Source organism: Eubalaena glacialis, chromosome 13, assembly GCF_028564815.1.
Source record: "Eubalaena glacialis isolate mEubGla1 chromosome 13, mEubGla1.1.hap2.+ XY, whole genome shotgun sequence".
NCBI lineage: Eukaryota > Metazoa > Chordata > Mammalia > Artiodactyla > Balaenidae > Eubalaena > Eubalaena glacialis.
The window spans coordinates 88,859,810-88,884,859 of NC_083728.1; the positions used below are offsets into that span (position 1 = coordinate 88,859,810).

The 25,050-nt window shown below is 51.8% G+C and overlaps 1 protein-coding gene across 1 annotated transcript in view; it reads right to left on the reverse strand.

The window, feature by feature from the left end:
* Positions 1 to 1,655: 1,655 nt before the first annotated feature.
* LOC133103734 (myosin-16-like) overlaps positions 1,656 to 25,050 on the reverse strand; it is a 52,837-nt gene continuing 29,442 nt past the window's right edge. Inside the window, 21 exon segments of the mRNA XM_061209248.1 lie at positions 1,656 to 1,856; positions 2,898 to 3,098; positions 3,643 to 3,813; positions 4,719 to 4,844; positions 5,801 to 6,004; positions 7,246 to 7,438; positions 9,454 to 9,557; positions 9,650 to 9,786; positions 10,950 to 11,166; positions 12,219 to 12,351; positions 13,640 to 13,836; positions 14,211 to 14,338; positions 15,931 to 16,048; positions 16,932 to 17,177; positions 17,471 to 17,557; positions 18,216 to 18,272; positions 18,722 to 18,812; positions 20,165 to 20,310; positions 20,534 to 20,620; positions 23,129 to 23,233; positions 24,250 to 24,477. Coding sequence (XP_061065231.1) covers positions 1,656 to 1,856; positions 2,898 to 3,098; positions 3,643 to 3,813; positions 4,719 to 4,844; positions 5,801 to 6,004; positions 7,246 to 7,438; positions 9,454 to 9,557; positions 9,650 to 9,786; positions 10,950 to 11,166; positions 12,219 to 12,351; positions 13,640 to 13,836; positions 14,211 to 14,338; positions 15,931 to 16,048; positions 16,932 to 17,177; positions 17,471 to 17,557; positions 18,216 to 18,272; positions 18,722 to 18,812; positions 20,165 to 20,310; positions 20,534 to 20,620; positions 23,129 to 23,233; positions 24,250 to 24,477 — 3,177 coding nt within the window.

Sequence of the window (25,050 nt, forward strand, 5' to 3'; positions counted from 1 at the left end):
TTTTGCTCCCTCCCTAAGCAAATGGTGAGAAAAGGCTCAGCTTGAATTCAAAGGTCAATGGGGTTATCACTTCTGGCTAGAACCCAAACTGACCCGGTCCTGAGAGATAGAGAGCTGTGAGTGGGGGACCTTACCCTCACCAAGGGCTGACTCAACTGGATGCTTGAACACGAGGCCAGAAAAAAATTCCCAGAATCCGTGGAGGTTGAACATCAGCACGTGGCACTGAGACTCCAAATCCCTGCCCCTCCCAACCTAAACCAAGTCCTTGATCATGAGTTGTCCCGGTTCATCCTAATCAGACGGTAACCTTATCAATCTCTACAGTAATTAAAATAAAGGACAGCCTGCCTTACCATAGCACAGGGCTTGTGTGACCATGGGCGTCACTGAACTTCCCTGAGCTCATTTTCCTCACCTGACCAATGCAGATATTTATACCTACCTCACGGGGTAAATTAGAGTGAGAAACATTTACCACATGTCTGGCTCTTGTGAAAGTAGAAGAAACCTGCATTCCCTGGCTCCTGTTTCTGTAAGGGGAGATTTCTGCTACAGCACTGGTTCTCAAACTTGCCCATATGTCTGAATCACCTGGAGGGCTGGTTAAACCTCAAATGCAGGGCCCACCCCCAGAGCTTCTGCTTCAGTAGGTCTGGCATGGAGGCCAAGAATTCGCATTTCTAACAACTTCCCAGGTGATGCTGAGGTGGCTGCTGGTCCAAAGGACCACATTTTGGGAACCACTGCTCTAGAATAATGTTCTTTGCTTCTCACCTTTCCCTTGCTCCTCTCATGGGAAGAGGAGTGGTTTATCCTGTGCTTGGAAGAAGGAACCAGGAAGGCGGGGATGAACCCCATCTGGTCTCCTTTTGGATCTACCTGCAGGGTCGATGAGCTCTGGTCATTCCTGCCCTTGGAGTAGGGGCTGCTCCCCAGGGAGCAGGGCTGCGGTTGTTCAGTTCTGCAGGTACTTTTAATTCTGGGGTGAAGTACAAGGATGCTCATGGTGGACACCCATTAATTCTCAATCTAGAGTTGTATCATAATAAAACTAACATTGTGACTTTTATGTATTTGTCTCCTGTATTCTCAATTGGCTCTGGATTAAGGAAAATAATAAAAGACTATTAAAAAAAATTTCCCCTAAAATCCCACCTGCACTCAGTGCTCAAGAAATGGTAGCTGTGATGATGATGATTTCCTTGATGTTAGAAAGCTAAATTCAGCCAGCATTGATGAAATCCTCAGGGATGATACTGTGGGGGATATGAAAGATGAATGCACACCACCTATAAGCTTGCAAATGTCCCTACGGTTCTCCAGTGAAAACAAGCATGTACTGAGCACCTATCTGCCAGGCCTAGTGTGAAGGGGCATCAGACGCAGAACTTGCCTCCCAAGAGCTTCCACTCAGATGGGGGAGCATCACGACCACCAGCACCTGTGACACAAGTGGACAGCATCACACCTGAGAGTGCTGAGGGAGTGTTGCGGCTGAAGGGACAGGGGAGGCTTTGGGATCCCCGTGGCATAAGGTCGGGGCATGGCAGACAGGAAGCAGAGAAGTTGGAAAGAGCAAAGCAAGAGCAGGGAAGGTGAACTTGGAGCGTGGAGTCCACACCTACCGGCTGTGAGCTGGGACACGTGGCACCTCACTCCTCAGAAAGGGTTTTGGAGGTGCCTGTCTTGGACACCTGGATGATCTCCACAGAGGTGATGCCTTTGCTGGCCACACAGTGTCTGGTGCGCAGCTTGTTCTGGGCGGTCTCCGCCATGCCGGCCCGCTCCTCGGCGTCATCCAGCTCATGTACCGTCTTCCTATAGTGAGCCAAGGTCTGGTTGGCCTGCTCCTCCTGTGACAAAGGCACAGTGGAAAATGGGGCATAAACCTGGCTTGTTCTGGCTAAACGTGCATTGTTTTCAGTTCTACATGGACATCTTAAGAGTCCAGTCGTTCTGTAAGGCTTATTAGGAAACACAGCAGTCCTGGGTCAGGGGCATCCGCCAGGTCACCACGGACACCCACCTTCAGTGCTTTTAGCTGATTGTTTTTGGCTTTGACGTCCATATTTCTAAATAAAATGTGCTCTGTTGCGGCTTCTGTAATGTGTGGTTTTAGGCATTAGCTATTGGTACCCCACCATGGAAGATGTGGATTTGGTGTTTTCTTGAGCCCCTGTCACACATTTCCCACCCCCTCATCTTCCCAAGAGAGTCATAGTGTCGTTTTGGTTAGGACCGTATTTCCTGTAAGCCTGCCTTATTGAGCCTTTTGGGAACAGTGTTAGGTGCGTGGGTGGATGATGGAGTCAACGTGGTGGTCCCAGAACTGGCAGCAAACGACAGCAGAGTCAAATATCTACATCCTGGGTGGGGGACGATGGTGGCGGCAGGTGGGCGTGCGGTCTAGGGTTGAGACTTGAAGCTGCCATTTGCTAGCCGTGTGACTTTGACTGAAATAACATAAGTACCCTACTCTGGGCTGTTTCCTCACCTGTGAAATAGGTTAAGAGTATCAGCCTTCCTGCCTTGTGTCAAGGGGATCAAATAAGGGAAGGTCCTGGTGTTTAACCTTCTGACCAGGAGGGAGAGGCCACAAGGGGCAGTGGAAGCAGGACGGAGGCACCCGAGACCTTCCCTGGCTTTAGATCCCACCGAAGTAGGTGCTTTAGTTAGCACGGGTGTCCTCGGGGGATATTTTCATTTTTTAAACGTTCTTATCTCCGGTGTGTCGTGTCTCGTCCACTCCCCATGTGATAGCGAGGATGAAGTGCTGTGGACAGGAAGCCATCTTCTGGCCATGACTTGAGTCCTCTCCTGTGGTTCCTTCTAACCAAGGCTGGAAACCTGGGCTGGGAAGGGGGGCGAATTGGGGCCACACGGCGGGCACCCACCGCCTCCTCGATCTGCCGCTTGTAGACCTTCAGCTTGCTCTGCAGCTTCTCCACCAGCTCCTGCATGCGCTGGTTGGTCTTGTGGTCCTCCTCCGTCTGGAAGACCAGCTCTTTGAGGCGCCGCTCATGCTTCCGCAGTGTCTTGACCGTTTCCACGTGCCGTTTCTGCTCTCCATCCAGCTCCGTCTCCAGTTCTTTGATCTGGGGGTGGGGGGTGGGGAGGAGAGGAATGCGGCTGGGGGAACGCGGGTTTTTGAACTTCAGAGCTCAGTGGCCTTGGGCAGGGGTGTCGTGGTGTCCACTTCCTGCCCAGAGGTGAGCCCTGCCCAGGAGGGTTGGGTGGGCTCAGCCTTTCACAGCAGGTGGTCAGATGCCTTGAGCCTCAAGTTTCCTCCTCTGGAAAATGGGGGAGGCAGGGGTGGGACAAGGTGACCGACCCCCTGGGCCCTTCCAGCTCTTGACATTCCATGAGGTAAAGACGGAGGCTCGTTTTAAGTAAGTAGTAAGAGAGGAATAATGTTGGAAACAGAGACTGGGAACAGAGACAGAGGAAGAATATGGGGAGCCACTCTGCTTGGGGGCTAAGGACACTCTGGGGGGAAGGTGACAGGGAGAGGAGGAGGAGAGGAGACCTTTGTAGAAATAGATTAGAGGCCCAGCTCCTCATCAGATGCTTGGCACTTTTGGGGGGAAGAGACCCCCTTCCGATCTCCTCTTTCCCTCTCTGGTTCAGTGCCCCCCTCACCCTGGCTTCCAGCTTCGTGACGGTGCGTTTCCCTCCCTTGAGAGCCAGCTGCTCAGCCTCCTCCATCTTGGCCTGCAAGTCCTTGATGGTGACTTCGTAGTTCTTCTTGACTTTCTCCAGGTGCATGCAGTGGTCCTGCTCTTGCCGGAGTTCCTCGGCCATGCGGGCAGCCTGGGGGCGGAGGGGGGAGGAAGCACTGGAGCTGGAGCTGGGCCCCCATCCAGGCTCCTAGTGCCTTTGAGGGACGAGGGACCTCGTCTCCCAGCCTCTGGGACACCAAGCGGTGGACAAGAGGACCCTGGCTGACATGCTGCTGGGGTGCAGTCGAGGGGGTGCCCCATGCTCCCACGTCCCTCCGAGTGACGGGAGGAGGCAGGCGCCTGTGCTCAGAACCAGGCCGCTCAATCCCATGGACCCGCCAGCCGGCGCTCTCCAGCCAGACTCTGCTGTCTCCTCCATGAGGGGCACAGCACAGAGAGCGGGAAAAACACAGGTCTGAGTAGAAAGTCCAAGGTCTGCACCCAGCCCCAGTCATTTAACCCACTTGTTCTTGTATAAAATATTCATGGAGGGCTTACAGCGTGCCGGGTACCAGTCTATGATCTCAGGACACAGCACCAAATAAGACCAACAATGTTCCTGAGCTCCTGGCATTTCAGTCAAGCCTAAGGAGCTTGACGATAAAATCTGTGTTTCCTCATCTTTAAAGTGGGGCACGTAGCAACCACCACTGAGCACCCAAAGGGATACTAGGGTGAAAACACTTGGAGGCCTCCCTTGCCGACCTCCAGCCCTGAACCCCTGGGCACGGCACCCATCTTCCTTTCACTAACCCTCCCCTTAAGGCTGGTTCAAGGCTCCTCTCCTTGCCAAAATACCTGCCCAGATGAGCCCACTTCAACGGCTCCTTTGGTCTGTGTCCCCAGGCCTCATGCCCTAATCTCTTGGCTTTTCAGAAACCAAAGGAGGCGGCCTTCCCTGCCTAGGGTGGCCTGGTCGCTGGCAGGGGGCCTGGCTGGGGTGGGGGTAGGGTGCCCAGGCCCCGCCTGGCTGCGGCAGGCAGTGCACGCACTTACGTCCGTCATGGCTTTCTTGGCCCTCTCGTCGACCGAGCGGAACTCACTGGTGAGCTCCTCGTGCTCGTTGGAGATGCGCTGGACATCAGACTCCAGCTTACGCTTGACCACGAGGAGGCTTTGGTTCTGGAGGAGGAAACGAAGACATTGCCATGAGCCTGGAGTCTGCACAGCCCTTCCTGTGTCCAGGAAAAGCCACCCTCTCCCAGACCCCCAACAAGAAATGGCCCTGGGCCCCCTGCTTGGGGTGAAGGTCTCTATCCTGCATTCTTCTCGGAGTTTTAGATTAGAATTTGCATCACACGGAGCCTGGGAAGAACATCATTTAGGCCTGGGGTGGGTGGTAGCTCTAGTACAATCCTGAACTTGGAGCTGGGAAGACCAGGTTCAAGCCCTAGTGCTTCTGCCTGTGTGTCTACTTTTTACCCCTGGGATTGGTCTTTTTATCTCTAAAGTGGGGTTGTAATCCCTATATGTCCCATGTACGTTTTTTTCTTTTGGTGAATTCGCATGAGATGGTGAGTAAGGATGAAGCCGTGCTGCTAAAGGACTGTACTGTGAGCGGCAGGAAGGACCCGTGTCACCGCGGGGGTCCCTGGTGTTGACCATGGGTGTGCCACTCAACTCTCGGCCGCAGTTTTTCATTTGTACCACGAATGTCGGACTTTGGAATATTCTAGATCCCTTCCAGTTCTGAAGTTCTATCTTCAGTACACTGGGCTGGGGGCGGGGGTAACGGTTGTCCTTAAAATTGGCTACATCATCAGAATCTCACGAGGAGTTTCTAAAAGTTTCGATTCCCGGGGGTCCCACCACAGACTCACTGGCTCAGAATCTCCAGGGGAGAGTCTGCGAGTCTGTCTTGAAAAGCTCTGCACTGATAAATGGTTAAGATGGTACGTTTTACGTTACGGGTTTTTTTGTTTGTTTGTTTTCTAACCATAACAGAAAGCTCGCTCTGCAGGTGCATTCTGAGGATCTGCCGAGTGGGCCTTTGAGGGGAGCCCATGAGGTTGGGGCGCCGCCCCGGCCTCACCCCAGCGCCCCGCGTGGGAGTCCACGTGGCCGGGAGCTGCCCCTACCTGGACGCTGAGCTCACTGTGCCGCTCGGTGACCTCCACCACCTCCTGCTCCAGCAGCTTGCGGGCGCGCTCGCTGCCCTCCAGGGCCGAGCGCACCTCGTCCAGCTCCGTCTGCAGCAGGCTCAGGCGCCGCTCCTGCAGGCTGTACTCCTCCCGCAGCTGCGCGTGCTGCCGGGCGTCCTCGTCCATCTGGACCTGCAGGTCCTGGGGGACGAGAGACCCTGGCCTGAGCCCTTCTCCCACGGCCAGGGGTTGCCCAGGCCTGAGGGTGCTATGACCTTCCTGGCCCGGGCTCAGCGGGGAGCTGGGGTGAGGGTGGGGAGGTGGAGGCCTCAGGGGAAGAGAGTGCAAAGTGCAGCCCTGCCCTGGGGAGTTCAGGGTCTGGTTGATGCAGGGCCCAGGTGTCTGGAGGATCTGTCCAGCCTGGTCAGCATGAGGTCCGGGATTTCCTGATGACGAGGACCTGGTGTTTCCAGCAGGGTCTTCTCAAGGAGGCCTTCCTCAGTGACCTTTGACAGTTACACCCTGCCCTGGCTAATTCCCGTCTCCCTTCTCCTGTCTTGTTCTTTCTCCATAGCACTTCTCACCATTTTTTTTTTTTTTTTAGATTCGGTTGTTGCCTGTCCTTTTGAATTAAAACTTTAATCATTTTATCCAAACATAAATATTCCATAAAATATACAGTTATAACTTTTTAAAATTTATTTTTGGCTGCACTGGGTCTTCGTTGCTGCGTGTGGGCTTTCTCTAGTTGCGGCGAGCGGGGCTACTCTTCGTTGCGGTGCACGGGCTTCTCATTGCAGTGGCTTCTCTTGTTGTGGAGCACGGGCCCTAGGCGCACGGGCTCAGTAGTTGTGGCTCGCGGGCTTAGTTGCTCCGCGGCATCTCACCATTTTTAATACTACAGTTTTATTTATTTGTTGCTTATTATTTGTCTGCAGGGAAGTTTGTTTGTTTTATCCATTCTTGTACCCCTAGCACCTAATACAGTGCCAGGACAGGGCAGGGCTCCAGTAAACACATGTTGAATGCATGGGTCCAGCTATGCATGTGCTACAGACCAGGCTGATGACAGCAAGTGATAGAGCAGGCCTTCAGCTCTATTTAAGGTGAGTGGTTGGTATATGGGTGTTTGTTATGTTCTTTATTTTTCTATGTCTGTAATCATTTCTAATAAGTCAAAAATGATTTTAAAAAGCAAGACAGGCCCAACTTCCTGATTCCCTCCTTCCCTCTTTCCAGTGGTCCAGGATATGGATCTTGGTAGTTGGGGTCTCTCATTTATACGGTCCCAAGTCTCCTGCTCCCTAGGCTGCCAGCCACCCCACGTTCTTGCTCTCGTGCCTTTATCCTGGCTGGACAGGCATGTCATTCGCTCCCAGTGAGCCTGCAGGCTCGGGGATGGCTGGCTTTGTGATTAGTTCTTCCTGCTCCCAGATTGCTACCTTGATTTGCTGTTGCAGCCTTTTCAGCGTCTTCACAAGTTCGCTGTTGTTCTTGTTGGCGTGGTCCAGCTGGATTTCCATCTCATTCAGGTCTGTCTCCATCTTCTTCTTGAGCCGAAGTGCCTCTGCCCGGCCCTTGGCCTCCGCCTCCAGGCTGGCCTGCAAGGATTCGATGGCCCTCTGGTGGTTCTTCCTGCAAGTCCAAGCAGAGAAGGCCTTGGCGTACTGGGCCCACTGTTCGGGATGTGCTAAACCTCCCTAGATAAGAAGTCTTAGCAATAATGTGGATACGGCCACCATGCTGTGAGATTAAACTGTATCTCCTCTTAAAGTCTTTAAGTGGGGGAGCATCATGCTTTGGAAAAAGGAATGGAAGGTCAATGTTTACCATGTGTCTTTGTGATCTCAATTCATTTAATATGCAAAACAGCCCTGCAAGGAAACTGAGGCTCCAACATGACGAAAAACACGCCAAAGATCACCCTTTAGTCCACAATGGAGTCAGAATTCAAAGCCAGATGCTAAGGTCTCTGTTTTGTTTTCATTACAAAATGTGAGCTTTGGCTATACAGGTCAGAATCTCTCTTTTCAAAGCAACAGTCAAGTGACCAAAGAAAAAAATAGATAAATTGGACTTCATCAAAATTTAAGACTTTTGTGCTTCAAAGGATATTATCAATAAAGTGAAAAGACAACCCACAGAATGGGAGAAAATATTTGCAAATCAAATATCTGATAAGGGTCTAATATCCAGAATAAATAAAGAACTCTTAAAATCAACAATAAAAAGATAACCCAGTTTTTGGGAAAGAACTTGAATGGACATTTCTCCAAACCAGATATATAGCTGGTCAATAAGCACATAAAAGATGCTCAGCATCATTAGCCATCATGGAAATGCAATTCACGTCCACCAGGATGGCTATAATCAAATGGCTACTCTAAGTACTTCATATAAATGGAATCATACAGTATTTGTCTTCTTGTGACTGGCTTATTTCACTTAGCATAATGTCCTCAAGGTTCATTCATGTTATAGCATGTGTCAGAATTTCCTTCCTTTTTAAGGCTGAATAATATTCCACTGTATGGATGGACCACATTTTGTGTATCTATTCATTCATCACTGGGCATTTTGGTTGCTTCCCCACTTTTGCTATTATGAATAACGCTGCAATGAACTTGGGTGTACAAATATCTCTTTGAGACCCTGATTTTAATTCGTCTGGGTATATACTCAGAAGTGGAATTGCTGGATCGTATGGTAATTCTATTTAAAAAAATTTGAGGAATCTCCATACTGTTTTCCACAGCAGCTGTACCATTATTTTACATTCCCACCAACAGTGTACAAGGGTTCCAATTTCTCCACATCCTTGCCAACACTTGTTATTTTCTGTTTTTTGGATAGTAGCTATCCTAATGGAAGAGAGGTGGTATCTCGTAGTTTTGATTTGTATTTCCCTAATGACTAATGATACTGAGCATCTTTCCATGTACTTGTTGGCCATTTGTATAACTTCTTTGGAGAAATGTCTATTCGAGTCCTTTACCCATTTTTTTTAAAAAAAATATTGAAGTATAGTTGATTTACAGTGTTGCGTTAATTTCTGCTGTACAGCAAAGTGATTCAGTAATACATATATATACATTCTTTTTCATGTTCTTTTCCATTATGGTTTATTACAGGATATTGACTATAGTTCCCTGTGCTATACAGTAGGACCTTGTTGTTTATCCATTCTATATGTTTGCATCTGCTAATATCAAACTCCCAATCCATCTCTCCCCCACCTCCCCTCCCCCTTGGCAACCACAAGTCTGTTCTCTACGTCTCTGAGTCTATTTCTGTTTCATAAATAAGTTCATTTGAATCATATTTCAGATTCCACATGTAAGTGATATCATGTGGTATTTGTCTTTCTCCTTCTGATTTACTTCACTACCCATTTTTGAATTGGGTTATTATCTCATGGGGTTTTGTGATGAATCACTAAAGTACTACATTTCTAAGTGCAAACCAGAGAGTGCCACATTAGTATAAGGTACCATCATTATTCCCATTTCACAGCTGAGGAAACAGGTTCAGAGAGGCTCACCTAAATTGCCCAAGCTCACACATGACTGGTATGTGGCAGAGACCCAGGCTTCTGGACTGTGCTCCATCATGCTACCTAGACTCAGTCTCCTGCCCCATCAGCCTCATACCTAGTAGCTTCAAATTCCTCTTCTTTCTCGTGGATTCTCCGGTCGATATCAGCTTTCACCTGAGCCAGTTCCAGCTGAATTCGAATCACCTTGCTCTCTTCAACCTGCCAGGAATATAAACATCAGTCTTCCTGGCCCAGCAGGTGTGTGGTCCCTGGCCAAGGTCCAGCCCCCAATGTGATGACCACATGGTTACCTCCAGGGAAGACTCAGCTTCCTCCAGGGCCACCTGGAGTTCTTCCTTCTCAATCTCCAATTTTTTCTTCATTTTCTGCAGCTCATGTATACTCCGTCCTCCCTCACCCAGCTGATCAATCAGTTCCTTTATCTCCTCTGAGAAAGGAATATTCTTGTTAACAAGAAGCAATATTCTTGTTAACAAGAAGAATATTCTTGTTAACAAGAAGCATGAGGACTACCGGCTTCCTGGGGTAGTGGCATGTGACACAGTTATTCCTCCATCTTTTCTCACCTGCACCAGGAGCTGATAGGGGGTGGAGGCAGGGACCCTCAGCAGCACCTGATCATAACCCCCCCCCTCCTCTTTTCCTTACTCTCCTAGCCCAGTCAACCTATATCTGGTTCAGCTCTTCCTCCCCAATCTTTAACTTGTATTTACTTTATGCCCAAGTCCTTCAGTACTTACACTTCTGAAACTAAGAAAGCAGAGGCCTCAAACACTTGACTCTCAAGATTATCTCCTGTAAGCAGAGAGCTCCTCTGGGAGTGACTCATAGGACCTTGGGCAGCTTTGGGGACAATCAAGGACCATCTTTTTCTACCCTCCATTGCAGTGATGCTACATCAACCCCCCCGGGACTCAAATACAACCCTGGGGAGGAAGCAGGGTGGGGCAACCCAGATTGAGGAAACCCTGCATTGACTGAGTTTTCATTTCTGCCGCTCAGCAGAACAGGGACCCCAAAACAGTTCTTCAAAAATGGAAAAAAAGTGACGTCTCTTGAACACGGAGTTTGTGTTTAGAAAAACCACAAAAACAAATAATACAAATTTCATGTGGCAAGATTATCTTTAAGAGATAACCAACACTTTTCAAGCAATATCCAACAGAATGAAATTCCAGCCTGAGATTCCTATATGTAAGAAACACATAGGCATACACATATTATTTACATATGGTAGATGGAAGGGCTCAATATCTAAAATCTCCTGAGCCCTTATTTGACCAGCTACTCTACCGAGTGAAGACTTGAGACATTTTTATCTTATTTCATTATCGCAACAGCCTTACACGGAAGGCAGTGTTATTTCCCCATTTTACAGATGAGGCACAGAAGAACTAGGTAACTCACCTGCCTGAAGTTATACTGCTGAATGCCCACATGCTTTGACCAAGTGCTTGCCAGCCAGTCAGCAAACACTGATTGTGCACCTACTATGCGCTGGGTGCTCAGACACATGACGTGAAGGGGCGGGGGGGTGGGTCCGGCTGTGTCCTCGGCCCTGCAGGCCCGTCCATCTTCCCCCAGACTCACCCTGCAGGGTCTTGTTCTCCTTCTTCACCGACTCCAGGTGCTCCAGGGACTCCTCGAAGACGGTCTTGATCTTGAAGCTCTCCGTCATGTACATGCGGCACTCCTTCTGGGAGGCGTCCGCCTCCACCTGCAGCTCCTCGCACTTCCGCTGCCACTCAGCCAGCATCTTGTCAAAGACCCGCTGCCTCTTGTCCAGGGCGGCGGCAGCGGCGTTGGCCTGGGGTGAGGTGGGGATGGAGTCAGGGGTCTGCCTTTCCTGTGCCTTTCCCCTCCGTCTGCCCCCTCCCTTCCTTCCCTCTACCTCTCCAGTAACTCTGGTGACCCCAGACTTCTTCGAATGGGGATAGAATTCAACATTTGTGGCACAAGCACAGAACAGGGAGTCCAGAAATAATTATGTTTCGGTTCCAGAACATCTACTACTAGACGTGTGACCTTGGGCAGCCCACCTTATCTTCCCAGGTGAGGGTTTTCTCAGGTGTAAAAGGAGGGATCTGGGCCACAACAGCCTTCCCAGATTTATGACATTCACCTAACTCCCCATAACGTATTTCTCTATAACAGACTAATATACATTATATATCATTGCCCAACTCAGAGATGGGTGGGTATTATTTTTCTTGTGGATCAAAGCTCCTTATTCTTAGACATTATTTTCACAGCCCTTCCATCTTTTTCATAACTCCCCACAACTGTGTATTTGCTGCTGCACAATATTAGATGTTGTAAATTTCTGCTTAATTTCTTCTTCTTTTTTCTGCTTAACTTCTTAATTTGGAGGGAGCAAAAACCTTCTTGGGATTTTAGGACTTTTTTCCCCCAAAGCCTCTCACATGGTTATGACCTTATTTGGACCAAGACTGGGTTGGTGTGTGCCAGTGGAAATCTTATTTAATTCTGCTAAAGACTGGCAAATCAGTCTGAACTAGGGATGCAAACGGGAATATTTAGCCACACAAAGTGTGTGGGACATGGTTTGCAGAAGAGAAAGGGGAACAGGGGCAATAGGTTCCTGGACTTCCTGGGACTGAGTTTTATCCTTGTCACGGACCTATTTAAATAGTGGCTGGTTGAGTTAAGATCTTAGAATCATGAGCATGATGACACACGTTCAAGCAGTGAGCAGTGGGCCTGACTGCAAACCCTGTTCTCCACCCTCTTGGGCCACCTGTTCCTTCTTGCTAACCCAACATGTGACGGTCTCATCCAGCTTCCCATGGGCTGTTGGACCCGGCAAATGGTCAGCCTTGGAGCATTTGGCCCTCTGACCTTCTCCAAGTCGATGGTGAGGTCCTCGACTTCTGCCTGGAGTCTCTGTTTGTTTTTCTCGAGGGAGGCGGCTCGGGCCTGGGCGGCTTTGGCCGTCTCTTCTGCCTCCTGGAGCCTGGCGGCCAGTTTTCTCCTGTGGATGAGAGCAAGAGAGGCCATCAGGGAAACATAGGCATCCACCGGCAGGGGGGCCCAGCATGGCGCTGAGCTCTGGTGTCACAATGGAAAAGGTGCAGATAAAAAGGGGGGTGTTTGGAACAGAGCAACCAGTGTCCAGTCATCCATTCCACAAATATTCATTGTTTCTACTCAGTGCCAAGTCCTGTTCTAGGCATTAGGGAAACAGCAGTGAATAAAACAGACTAAGATCCCTGCCCTCATAAAACTTCTGTTCTAGAGGGGGGACAGAAAACAGAACAAAATGACATAAGCACTATGGGAAAATAAAGCAGGGAGGGGACATATATGCAAAGGGAAGGACCCTGTGGGTGTCTGGGGAAGAGGTTCCAGGCAGAGAGAGGGGAGGGTTTGAAATGGAGGTTTAGCTCGGAGTGAGAGCCTGGGGTGGGACCAGGCAGCCCCCGTAGCTCTCAATAGAAAATATTAGAAAAGGGCTGGAGGGCAGGAGGTGGAGCTGCCGGAAGGCAGGTGTAGGCTCAGCGAATAAAGAGCGCCAGATAAAGATTGATGTCAGCTGGAAGGCACTGCGCTTACTGCTGTCACCACAAATTCCAGTGGATGGAAGGCACCAGTGGCAGGCTGGGGTCCCCTCCCTGCCTGGTACCGGGGGCTCACACGCAGGCCTTCCCTGGGTGCCCTGGCCCACAGGCACCCATGCCAGCCTCTTCTTGTGCAAGAGGGCAGCTCTGAGCCACGTTCACGTGTCCACTCTTGTTTCCTCAGGCCCGTCAATCAGAGCGTTTGTGTCTCTAGTTTGAGAAGGAAGGAAGCTCAAAGGACTTGAGGGCATTCACCACAGAGCTGGGGAACTGGCCGAGGGGGGACCTCTGCCGCGGAGCGTGGCCCGTGTCCTCCCGGCCTCACCCCAGTCCCGCCAGGCCCGTGGAAGCGTCCTGAGCACTTCAGAGGCAGAGAAGCCCTGCCTGGAGGCAGATCCCACCCCCCCACCCATCCTGACTTCCCTGCAGGGAGCCTGAGCATTTCTGGGCAGAAGATGTAGGTAAGAGAGCCCTTGAAGAGGGAAGCTGAAGGCAGTGGGGCATGCAGTGCGTGAGCTGGTGAGGGCACGAAGTGGGCTCCCTGTCCTGACACTCGTCCCCCCTTTAAGAGAAGCCCCTGAACTGCCCTCTCCTGGGTGTGGCCCTGGCATCAGCTGTGGCTGTTGTGCTCAGACCCCCACCTTGTACCCACCCACCAACCCGCTGGCCTCCCCGGCCCTCCTGGTGCAGGGTGACGCTCACTTGGTCTCCTCCAGCTCCTCGGTCCTCTGGATGACGTCCATCTCGTACTTGGTCCTCCAGGTGGTCACCTCGGTGTTGAGTTTGGACACAAGGCGCTGCAGCTCCGACTTGCCTCCCTGCTCCTCCTCCAGCTGCTCCTTCAGCAGGTCCAGGTCGTGCTTGGTGTTGGCGAGACTCACCACGGCCGTGCTGCAGGACTGCGGTGACCAGACCAGCCTGTCAGGGCGCCCCCAGTCTCTGTGGCACCCAGGGCCATCACTTAGAGATACATGACATCGGATCAACACTGCAGCAAGTAAAGGCGGGGCGGGGGGCGGGGGGGAAGACACAGGAGTCTACAATCCAAACCACCAGGGTTTAACTTTCCTTGATTTCTTCCAATTACTATCCACAAGGATACGTAATTTCGTTAATTTCATTTAGTCGCACACATAGCGTACTCTGGTTTTGTTGTTAACTCTTTTACTTGCTGTGGAATCAAATATTTTTCATGTTCCTTCTACATCTTCATAACATAAGACTTTCTTCAAGGAGGCAGCTCTGTCACCCTCTACCTCACCCCCAAACCAACCTTGGACTCTTCATCCAGCTGCCTCTTGTAATCGTCCACCTGTGATGTCAGGGACGCCTTTATCCTCAGGATCTGATTAAGCTGGCTCTGGGATTCTTCATATTCCCGGCTCAGTTCACTGTTTTCAGCTGGGCGAGAAGGGAACGGGAGAAGCGTTGGGTGGAGAACTAGCTCCCCCGCCAGATCCTAAGCCTTGCTCCCAAAGTGCCCATCAATATGGTGGCTTGGCCAGCTGAGCTGGAATGGGGAGCACGGCGACCACCACATCAGCTGCCCAAATCAAGTGGGCCCAGGAGGGGAGCAAGTGCCCAAGGGTCGCCACCATCCAGGTGATTTGCATGGGATAAGCGGCTTCAGATAACGAAGCCCCTGGCAAGAGATACAGCAAAGAAGTTTGGAGAAAACAGTCGGGCTGAGAGTGTTTACTTTGAAAAATGCATTTGTCACGGTCCTAGAACCTACACTCCTGTCATTTGTGGACTGATTTCTGGAGCCAGAGGCCAGGAGAAGGTGCATGAGCCAGAGAACCAGCAAGGGTTCCCAGTTCTGCCCTGTATCTTCGGTTTTGTGACCGTGGGCAAGTCACTTCACCTCACTGAGTTTCACTCTTCTTATCCATCAAATGGGGATATTGATTTTTAAAAGTATTCAGAATGTGGGGCTTCCCTGGTGGCGCAGTGGTTGAGAATCTGCCTGCCAATGCAGGGGACGCGGGTTCGAGCCCTGGTCTGGGAAGATCCCACATGCCGCGGAGCAACTAGGCCCGTGAGCCACAATTACTGAGCCTGTGCATCTGGAGCCTGTGCTCCGCAACAAGAGAGGCCGCGATAGTGAGAGGCCCGCGCACCGCGATGAAGAGTGGCCCCCGCTTGCCGCAACTGGAGAAAGCCCTCGCACAGAAACGAAGACCCAACACAGCTATAAATAAATAAATTAATTTTAAAAAAAATTAAAAAAAAAAAAAGTATTCAGAATGTGGAACATAAGGCCAAAGGAGGTTCTCTGGTGTCAAACGAGAGTGTTGTCTAACTGGTGCGCCTCAGGAGTGTTAACTTCTCGAAGGAAATGCACCTTTGCTTGACTTAACTGTTGACCCCTCTTTAGAGCCCACACTCTGCGAAGTCAGATGTTAACTTGCATATTGATGAGTTGCAAATTATTTTTGACCTAGAGATGCAGAGAGTTTCTTCTGGTAGAAAAAACCCCAAATCAAACCTAGAGGTTGCAGTATTATTGCCGCATAGGATATGAACCAGTTTTGCATCTAACTCAGCAGAGTTACTGAAACATTCCTTTCCCGACTGGCTATGTAAATCTCGGCCCCCTCAGGTGCTTTTCAAAGGCAGTTTTACCATTTTTCTGGTTCCCTCATTAGTGACACGTGTTCGCTTTACGTTAGTAGGCAGGTCATGTTTTAAAATGTTTGAAAACTGTGTTTTGTCGGTATTACTGCTCCTCCCACTGATCTCACGGGGTGATTGAGAGAACTGATATGAAAATGTTTTGGATAGATAGTGTTCCCTGTTTTACACTGTCAAGATGTTACTTGGAGCACTCAGTGGGTGGAAGAAAATCTTCTCGTCTCGTCACAGGGGATGTGGATTTTCCAAGGTCAAGGAAGCTCTGGGAGGGCACCCAGGTACTCCTTCAGTTTCCTTGAGGATCCCCGCTCCTTTCCATGCGCTGTTCCTTAGGAAGCTGCGGGGAGGGGAGAGCTCACCTTGGAGGCGGGTCCTGATGGCGTTGATTTCCGCCTGGTTCCGCTCCAGCTCAGCCACCTTGGCATTGGCCTCTGATAAGTTATCTTCCAGCTTTCGGACGTGGGCCTCGGCGTTCATCTGCTCAGGGAGAACGAACCCAGTGGGGAAATGGGGAGGCCCAGGCCAGACCCTCCCTGCTTCCCAGCTGTGCTGCCCTAGTGCAGCCTCCCAGGCCACCTGCCTCATCCTTCTAGAACATCCCTGTCTCAGAAACCTCCAGCGGCTCACCATTTTCTATCAACGTAAGCCCAGAGACTTTGGGTTGGCACACAGCCCCTCACTTCCGGGCCCCTGCTGACCTCACCCGATAGGAAAATGCCGGGAGCCAGTTAATTTAAGGAAAAATACCAGCATTAGAGCAGGCGTCTGCAGATAAAACAGGAACTACGAAGATGCCTCGTGCGTGTCTGAAGTTTGGACACACTAGTTGGCTGGGACCTGGACCCGCAAAGCATCATCCCTGCTCACCTTCGGAGCACCACCCGCCACTTCCCTTGTGTCACAAGAAGACTCTTCCTGTGGCAGGGGCTGGATAAATGCATGTTGAGTGGCTTAATTTCACTTTAATTGTACTTAATTTTCTTTCTTGCCACGTATCACTTTTTCATTGTGGCAATGATTGTTTCTCCTACTAAGTCTCCAACTCCTGGAGGATATAGTCATACTAATGTCATGATGACCCTAATAGCTCACATTTATTGAGCTTTTCTTATGTGCCAGGAACTGTCATAGCCCTAACAACAGCACTATGAGGTGGGGATTATCATTATTCCCCATTTTACAGATGGGGAAACCGAGGCATGGTTAGGTTGTGCACCTTGGCTGAGGTTATACACACAGCCAGTGGGGTCTGTGACGGGTCCATCTTGGTTCCCTTCACAGCATCTAGAATGGGCCTCGGGCCTGTCGTGAGGCTCGGGGGATATTATTCGTGAAGGCTCTGCGGGGTGTCCCCGCTCACCTTGGACTTCTGTATGGTCCCCACGCTGGCGTTGAGGTCGTCGATCTTGGCCTTCATGACCTGCTTGTCCTTCTCCAGCTTGGACTTGACCCTCTGCAGGTTCTCCACGTGCTCGGTCAGCTCGGCCATGGAGTCTGTGTGCTTCCTGCGCAGTGTGGAGGCCGCTGCCTCGCTCTGCAGGGCCGCCTCCTCCAGCTCCCGCCGCAGCTTCAGCAGCTCGGGCTCCCGCCTGCGGTTCTGCTCGATCTGGGGGCGGAGCAAAAGCAGGGCTCGCGGGCTGGCCGGTGCTGGCCTCCCTGGGGCATTCGGTCCAAATCCCACCTGCATCCACTGAAGCGAGGAGCCCCAGAAGAAAGTGGACTGAACCAGCCCCCTCTTGCCTATTCTTTATCGTTGATTGGTTTCTCCTCAAGGGAGCCCCGGGAATTCAGCAAGAACTAACTGGTCTTTATCGCCCTGCTCATCGTCCAGCATTTTTTTCTCCCGCAGGCAGGCAGGCAGGCAGGAATCGGGGTTCCTGGACACCCCGAGGATGGTACCTGAGCAGACGTGGCTCCCCCAGCCTCTTCCAGCCTGTCACTGAGGTCTTCGAGGTCTCGGGACAGGTCACTGCGTTGTTTCTCCACCTGGGGGGAGATGGGATGACACTGACCTTGGCCGTCCAAGAGCCCCTGTTTCTCTGGTAAGGATTGTGATGACCGCGTGGCGTCTGTGAGGCCAGGGGCCTGCGCTTGGGGAGCTCCGCACTCTCCCCGTCACCCCCCACACTCAGCAGAGGATGCTGTCTGTCCTCTTCCCTGCACTGGGGGGGCCTTAGTGCCCATCCTGCCCCCCAGCCCAGCTGGGCTGAAACTGGAGTTAGGTGTGTTACGATCCGTCTCCCTATAGGATCCCTGCCCTCAAGCCTCCCTCCACTCCTGGCTCTTCCTTTCACACCTTTGTACCTGTGCACATAAGTGCTATTTGATTCCCTTTGCCTAGAAACTCCTCCCCGCCTCAGCCTGTTGAATTCAATCTTCCAGTCCCCAGGCTAACATTGCCCACTCTCCTTGGACCGCACAACAAAGAGCATCTGTGCCTCTTGCGTCGTCATTAATGGGCACGTGTAGCACAGTGCCTGGCACACAGTAGGTGCTCAAGAAACAACGAAGCCTTTCCAACCGGAACCCCGTCCTCCTCTCTACTGGTTTCCCAACAGGAGTTTCTGCTCGTGGTTGGATTGTGGCTTCACTGGGTCCTTTGCCTCAGGAAAGGAGGCAGGAAGCGTAGACGCGTCTCACTTACCTTGGCTCTCATTGCCCTCTCAGCCTCCAGCTCTTCCTCCAGCTCCTCGATTCGGGCCTAGCAGGCAAATAAGCAGACAGAGCAGGGCATTTATCTCTCCTCGGTGAAGTTAGAGACCTACCCACTGGCCTTTTAGAATGAAAATGATTGAAGGCAGCTAAGTGTATGCGGGACGCTGTCAAAAGCAGAGGGAAGCGGGGCACAGAGAGTGTGTGCAATGGCCCTGAGGCAGGAGGGAGGCTGGGGTGTGTGAGACCCTGCAAGGGGCCAGAGGAGCTGGACGGAATGGTGGGGGAACGGTGGGTGACGAGCCAGGGAGGGAGCAGCGGCTATTGTGGAGGGCCCTGTGGCCACTGTGGGGACTCGGAATTTATCTCAGCATGAGGTGGACATGAGTCAGTCTCCGAGGACTCTGTGGCAGCGGCAGATCAGCTGATGTGAGCAAAGACGCAGGCCAGTGCCTTTCAAAAGAGGATCTGGGTCTCCTCCGTCCCGCACAGACAGACCTGGTGTTCCTTTAGTTTCCGCTGCAGCGTGGAATTCAGAGACTGCTCGTCCTCGTATTTAGAGTTGACAGAATTGATTTCCATATCCCTCCTGCAAGAGAAGGTTTGACCTCCTGAGGAAAAGCTCTGAGGCTAGACCAGCAAGCTGGCACGGGAATGGAGCTGGGGCTGCCGGGGGAGACCTCAACCCTGCTGAGACCCACTCAGCCCTGACCCCTGGCCTTCTCACCCTACAGATGAGTCGCTCTACAGAGCCCCAGGATCTGCTCCACTGGTTTTTCACTCACTCATTCATTCACTTGTGCATTTATTAGTTTGCCTTCCATTTATTGAGTCCCTCCTGGTGCCAGACATTGTCTGGGGTTCCAGGGACACATCAGTGAACAAAACGGACAGAAGTCACTGCTCTGGTGCAGCTTACAGTCTAGGGGCTCCAGAATCACACGGATGCTTGGCCTTTTTAGGGAAAACGTTCCTCCAAAAACTTTCTGCAAAAGGCTGTCTCCTCCTGATGTGTGAGTTCCATGTGTCAAGAGCCACGTGTGAGAGCTGAGATGCCAGAGACCAAGCAGATGGGGAGGATGGGCAGGGTCACCCGCACCTTCTGGGTGTGCCTCCCAAGAAATGTGCTGAGATGCAGATTTAGCTGCACACGCCCTCTTGGCAGCCTGTGGTGCTTTAGAATTGCCCTAGCAAAATGTACTTCAAAGATGCATTGTCCAGGGCACTTCCCTGGTGGCACAGTGGCTGAGACTCTGTGCTTCCAGTGCAGGGGGCCCGCGTTTGATCCCTGGTGAGGGAACTAGATCCCACATGCATGCCGCAACTAAGAGTTCGCATACCACAACTAAGGAGACCATGTGCCACAACTAAGGAGCCCACCTGTCACAACTAAGACCTGGCACAACCAAATAAAATAAATAAATACTTTTTAAAAAGATGCATTGTCCAAATTCTGCCCCCTAAAAACTTTCCTTACCTGCCTCCTTATCTCCATCCCTTCAGCCTCTTACTCGGTTCCGGTTTATGCTTGGACTATTGCAGTAGTTGTCTTCCTGCTTTCTCCACCCCACACGTCCTCCATGTTATTACCAGGGTGGTATTGCTAACATACCCCCTCAACTCCTTATGATCTTTGAGAGCCCAATTTGCAGGTTTCTGCAAAGACTCCCTGACCTCTGGGGTGGGTGCATTGTTTAGTACCTGTGTCCTTTCCAGCGCCCAAAATGCCCTGTGTGAGGCTGGGAGCTCCCTGAGAACAGGGAAGCACCTGCTCCTCCCTCCCTAATCCTCCGAGCTGAGCACAGTGCCTGGCACAGAGCAGGTGCAGGGGACATGCATTGATACACATGAAGCCCTCAGCAGAGTGCCTGGCGCCGGGTGCCATCCAGGAAGTGCTAGATATTGCTAACACTGCTACGGGCAAAATGAAAGACTGCGTACTTCTTCACCGCCTCCTCGAGATCTAGCTTGGACCACTCCATCTCATTGAGATTGTCAATGGTCATCTTCAAGTCACTCTCAGCTTTCTGGCGAGCTTTTTCCACTTCCGCCCGGATTTTCTTTTCCTGTTCCCAATTATCCTCCAGCTGCGGAGACAAAAAATACAAAAGAAGGTAGAGGGTGTGTGTGTGGGGGCGGGGGTTGTCTGAGGCCAGAATGCAATAAAGAACCAGACTGGGCCTGGTTCCTTAGCTGTGGCATCAGAAGGGGCCTCACTTCCCAGTTCCCCAAAATGTATCTGAGGCCCCTGTGCTCTGGGACAGACCTGACCGTCGAGCTATAGAATCAGACCCAGCGACGGGGCATTACCTCGTGGATCTGGGTGCTAAGCTTGCTGTTGTTCCTGGTCAGATGGTTCACCTTGTCCTCCTCGGCTTGCAGGTCATCAAGGGTTTTCTGGAAGGAAAGAGACACATGTGTGTCCTGTGAGGCAGGCGGGAGCAGCTGAACAGATCTGTTTCTCTGCCGTCACTTCCGAGCTGAGTTGATGATGTCAGTGATCAGTTACAGAGCACCTGCTCCTGGGTGGTGGGTGAGGCCACGGCACACTGATCACCCGTCAGCCACAGGTGGACCCCTAGGGGTCAGTTGGGGGCTCTGGTTCTCCACGGGGCATATAGGAAATCTGGGGGGGCGGTGCTTCTGGTTGTCACAATGATTGGGGGCCTCACTGGTACTTTGTGGGTGCTTCCAGGGACGCTGGACATCTGGCTTTGCTCTGGATAATGGGTGCCATGAAGAATAATTCTGCAGTTCACACACTTGCTGTCCCATCCAGCCATTCATGTAAGTAAACAACTATTTATACTTTTCTGAACCTAGAACCCAGTACCTCTTCACACATAACTCAACATTTTTTTCATTTAGTATACGCTACAATTTTAAAGAATGATCTACCACGAAAACTAAGAGAAGATTTACTTCTTGTTGTTAAAATCTCCCTGAGAATTATTCACTGTTTTGTAAAATTGCATCACTGGTAGCAACCGCACTTGGCTACCTGAGTCACCAACACCCCCTCGGGTGCCCGTCTACAGCCGTCAAAGACGGGCTTGGGCAGGCAGCCCTCCTAGATCTGCCTGAGCTTTTACACTTTGACAGCCCCATTATTTATTATAAATTACTTTCATTCATTTCTCCTTTTTTTTTTTAATTTTTAAGTATATTTATTTTATTTATTTATTTTTGGCCTCATTGGGTGTTCATTGCTGCATATGGGCTTTCTCTAGTTGCAGCTCTTCGTTGCGGTGCTCAGGCTTCTCTGCGGTGGCTTCTCGTTGCAGAGCACGGGCTCTAGGCACGTGGGCTTCAGTAGTTGTGGCTCGCGGGCTCTAGAGTGCAGGCTTAGTAGTTGTCGCGCATGGGCTTTGTTGTTCCACGGCATGTGGGATCTTCCCGGACCAGGGTTCGAACCCATGTCCCCTGCATTGGCAGGCAGATTCTCAACCACTGTGCCACCAGGGAAGCCCCATTTCTCCTTTTATATGGAAGGGCACTCTATTGATTTTTCTGAAGTTATATATTAGTTACATTATTATAATTTTCAATTCAGGATAGTAAGAGGGCGTTCCAAAATACAGCTGATCCTCATTATCCGTGAATTATCTATTTGCCAATTGACCTACTCGCTAAAATTTATTTGTAATCCCCAAATCAGTACTCATGGTGCTTTCGTGGTCATTCGTGGACATGCAAAGCGGGGCATGTTCCCAGCTGAGGTCGGATAAATGATGCTCTGTCTCCTTGGTTCGGCTCAGACTGCAAACACGTGTCCTTTTCCCAGTCTATGTAGTGCCACGTTTTCTACATGTCAGTGTTCTTTGTTGGTGATTTCACTGCTTACAGTGGCACCAAGCACAGTTCTGCAGTGCTGTCTGGCGTTCCTGACGCAAGAAGGCTGTGATGTGCCTTGCAGAGAAAATCTGTGTGTTGGATGAGCTTCATTCAGGCCTGAGATACAGGGGCTGTTGACCGTGAGTTCAATGTCAAGGTATCAACAATATGTACTAAATAAGGTGTTTTTCAACAGAAATACACATAAAACAAGATAATGTATTGATCACCATCATATGTATGATGTACTGATGGGTTGACGAAAACGCTGTGACCAGAGGCTCGCAGGAACATAACCCTGTATTTCCCCGAGAGCAGAGGTTCAGTATTTGCTAATTCAGTGACTCTGTAGAACATCGCTACCTCGAATAATGAGAACTGAGCGTATTTGCTATAACAGGGGGCTCTGGGTTTGATATGATGGAGAGTCACAGTCTAAGGGGAGGTGTTTCCAGAGACGACAGAGAAATGTGCTCGGGGGACATACTGTAGATTCATGATGTCAGCAAACACAGGGCTGAGGGTCCACTGTCTGGTTCCGGGCTTCAGTTTGCTCCTGGCACCTGTGTCTAGGCTAGGAGGTGCTCCACGCCACGGTCAGCACTGGTGGGTGGTCAGAGTTGGCTCCACACTCAGGAGCAACCGGAACAGTCGGGTGGGCTCCCCGTGACCTCAGGAGCTCATGCCTGTCGTTGCCGCAATGAATCAGGGCTCCCTGGTGCTTTAGAGCTCACAGGGCACTTCCATATGCCCACTTCATCCTTACGACTCTGGGAGCATCCCTCCCAGTGTGCCTGGACCATTCTGACGCATGCCTGCTGTCCCCTTTCACTCTGAAACCTGTCCTAGTTTGGGTGATAAATGCTATGTTCACCCCACTTAACAACAAACCTGGAAGGAAGGTAGCAAGTGACTGTGTCCACTTCACTGATGAGGGCATTGTGATTTAGGGAGACTCTGTGACTTCCCCAAGGGCCCCCGCTGAGGGGCGGCAAAGCCGGGATTCGAATGAGGGTCTCCCGTCTCCGAGCTCCATTTGCTCCACCAAGAGGAGAAGTGGCCGGTGCCTACCTGGTGCAGCTCCTCCAGGGCCCTCTTCTCCTTCTGGAGCTTGGCGATAGAGTCTTCTCGAAGCGAGAGGTCCCCAGTCAGGGTGCGGACCTTGTGATCCAGGGCCTGGAGTTGGGGAGGGTGGGGAGAGGCTGGACTTTAAGGCTGGGAACACCCTCAGGGGGAGAAGGGAGGGGAGCATTTGCCCCGAGAGAGGGCTCTCAGCTTGGCTGCTGCCCGGAGTCACCTGGGAGCCTACGAGATACCAATGCCCAGGGCACAGCCCAGCCAAGCAAGTCAGAATCTTGGGGGTGAGGGGGCAGAGAGAACACCGTCAGGCCTTGGCTACTCAGAGCCTGGTCCTTGGACGGCAGCCGGGGCTTCGCCGGGGACTGTGTTGGAAACATAGCCCCTGGGCCCCTCAGGACCTGCTGGCCCAGGGCCTGCGTCTTGTTGAGGTCCCCGTGGTTCGAGTGCACATCAAAGCTGCAGACGCCCCGGTTTAGGCAGCGTCCACCTCCCCCTGCTCGGGGACCCCACCCACTGCGAGATAGGAAGGGGGCCTGGGACCAAGGGCCAGCCAGACGGTACCAGGAGCCAGGGAGCCACTTGGAGGGGCAGCAGCTGTTTGTTTGGGCAGAAATCCAACAGCTAAAGGTGACCCCACCTTACAATACGGTTGCTTCCTCTGGGAAGGGGGAGGGGTGGACATGGTGCTGCAGAAGGGTGTTCTGGGAGGCGCCCCAGGGATGCGGAGGCTGAGTGGGCAGAAGGCCAGGCAGACGCCCAGGCATCCCAGGCACGAGGAGGACCAGCCAGGCCTGGGCGTCCCCACGAGGGGAACAGCTCTCAGCCCCCTGAGTCAGCTGCTCTGTCCAGACAATGGACGTGTGCTCTGTCTGCTCTATCCGACATTGTAGCACTTGCTGCGAGCGGCTACTGAGCCCTCCATATGCGGCCAGGTTGACTGAGGAACGACATTTGAAATTGTACTGAAGTAAGTTAAAATAGCTGCATGTGGCTGGTGGCTCGGGTCCCGGGCAGCACGGCTGTATGGGCTGTGGGTGTGGCCCCTGCAGGGCAGCGGGCTGGGGCTTCCCTGGCCCTGGGAGGAGCAGGGTCTGGCCCAGGGGCCTCCCCACCTGCTTCTCCTTCTCCGTCTTGGCCAGCGTGGTCTCCAGGCCCTCCAGGTCCCGCTTGAGGTCACTGAGCTCCCCCTCCAGCTTGCGCTTGGTGGCGCTCAGTGAGGCCGATGTGCCCTCCTCCTCCTCCAGCCTCTCCCGCATGCCGGAGATCCGGCTCTCCAGCTCCAACTTGCTCTTCATCATCTGGGTCAGGCGCTCCCCCGCACCCATCAGGTTCTCTTGCTCCTGGTGGAGGAAGGAGAGTATTGGTCAAAGGCAGGGTCCGGGCACCTGCAGGGGAACGTGCTGACGGATAGGCCTCGGGCTGATGGGCCCCCAACAAACGTGTCCTGGGGGCTGGACAGGGGCTGGCTATCTCTGAGCTTCTTGGTGACAAAGCCTCGTCCAGGAGTGTGGTCCCCAGACCAGCAGCAGCAGCATCACCTGCGAGCCGGTTAGAATGCAAACTCTCAGGCCCCACCTGTGACCTGTTCATCTGAATCTGCTTTTTAACGAGATCCCAGGTGATGAGATGCACTTAAGGTGTTAGCGGAGTGGTCTAGGAGAAGTCCGGGCCACTCAGGCAGGACGCCTCTGTCCGTTCAGGCTCTGCCATCTCATCCACTGATCCCATGTGGGCCTATGCTTGCATCCGCCAACGTGGAGGGGCATGTCCACCCAAATAGCTCCCAGCATTGATTTAGCACTTTCGTGTTGACAAACCCTTTCCTGTCCCTGGTTTCTCCTTATAACAACACTGAGAAGCAAGCCAGACAGGTGTTATCTGTAAGCTAGGGTTCAGAGATGAGGGAACCGATA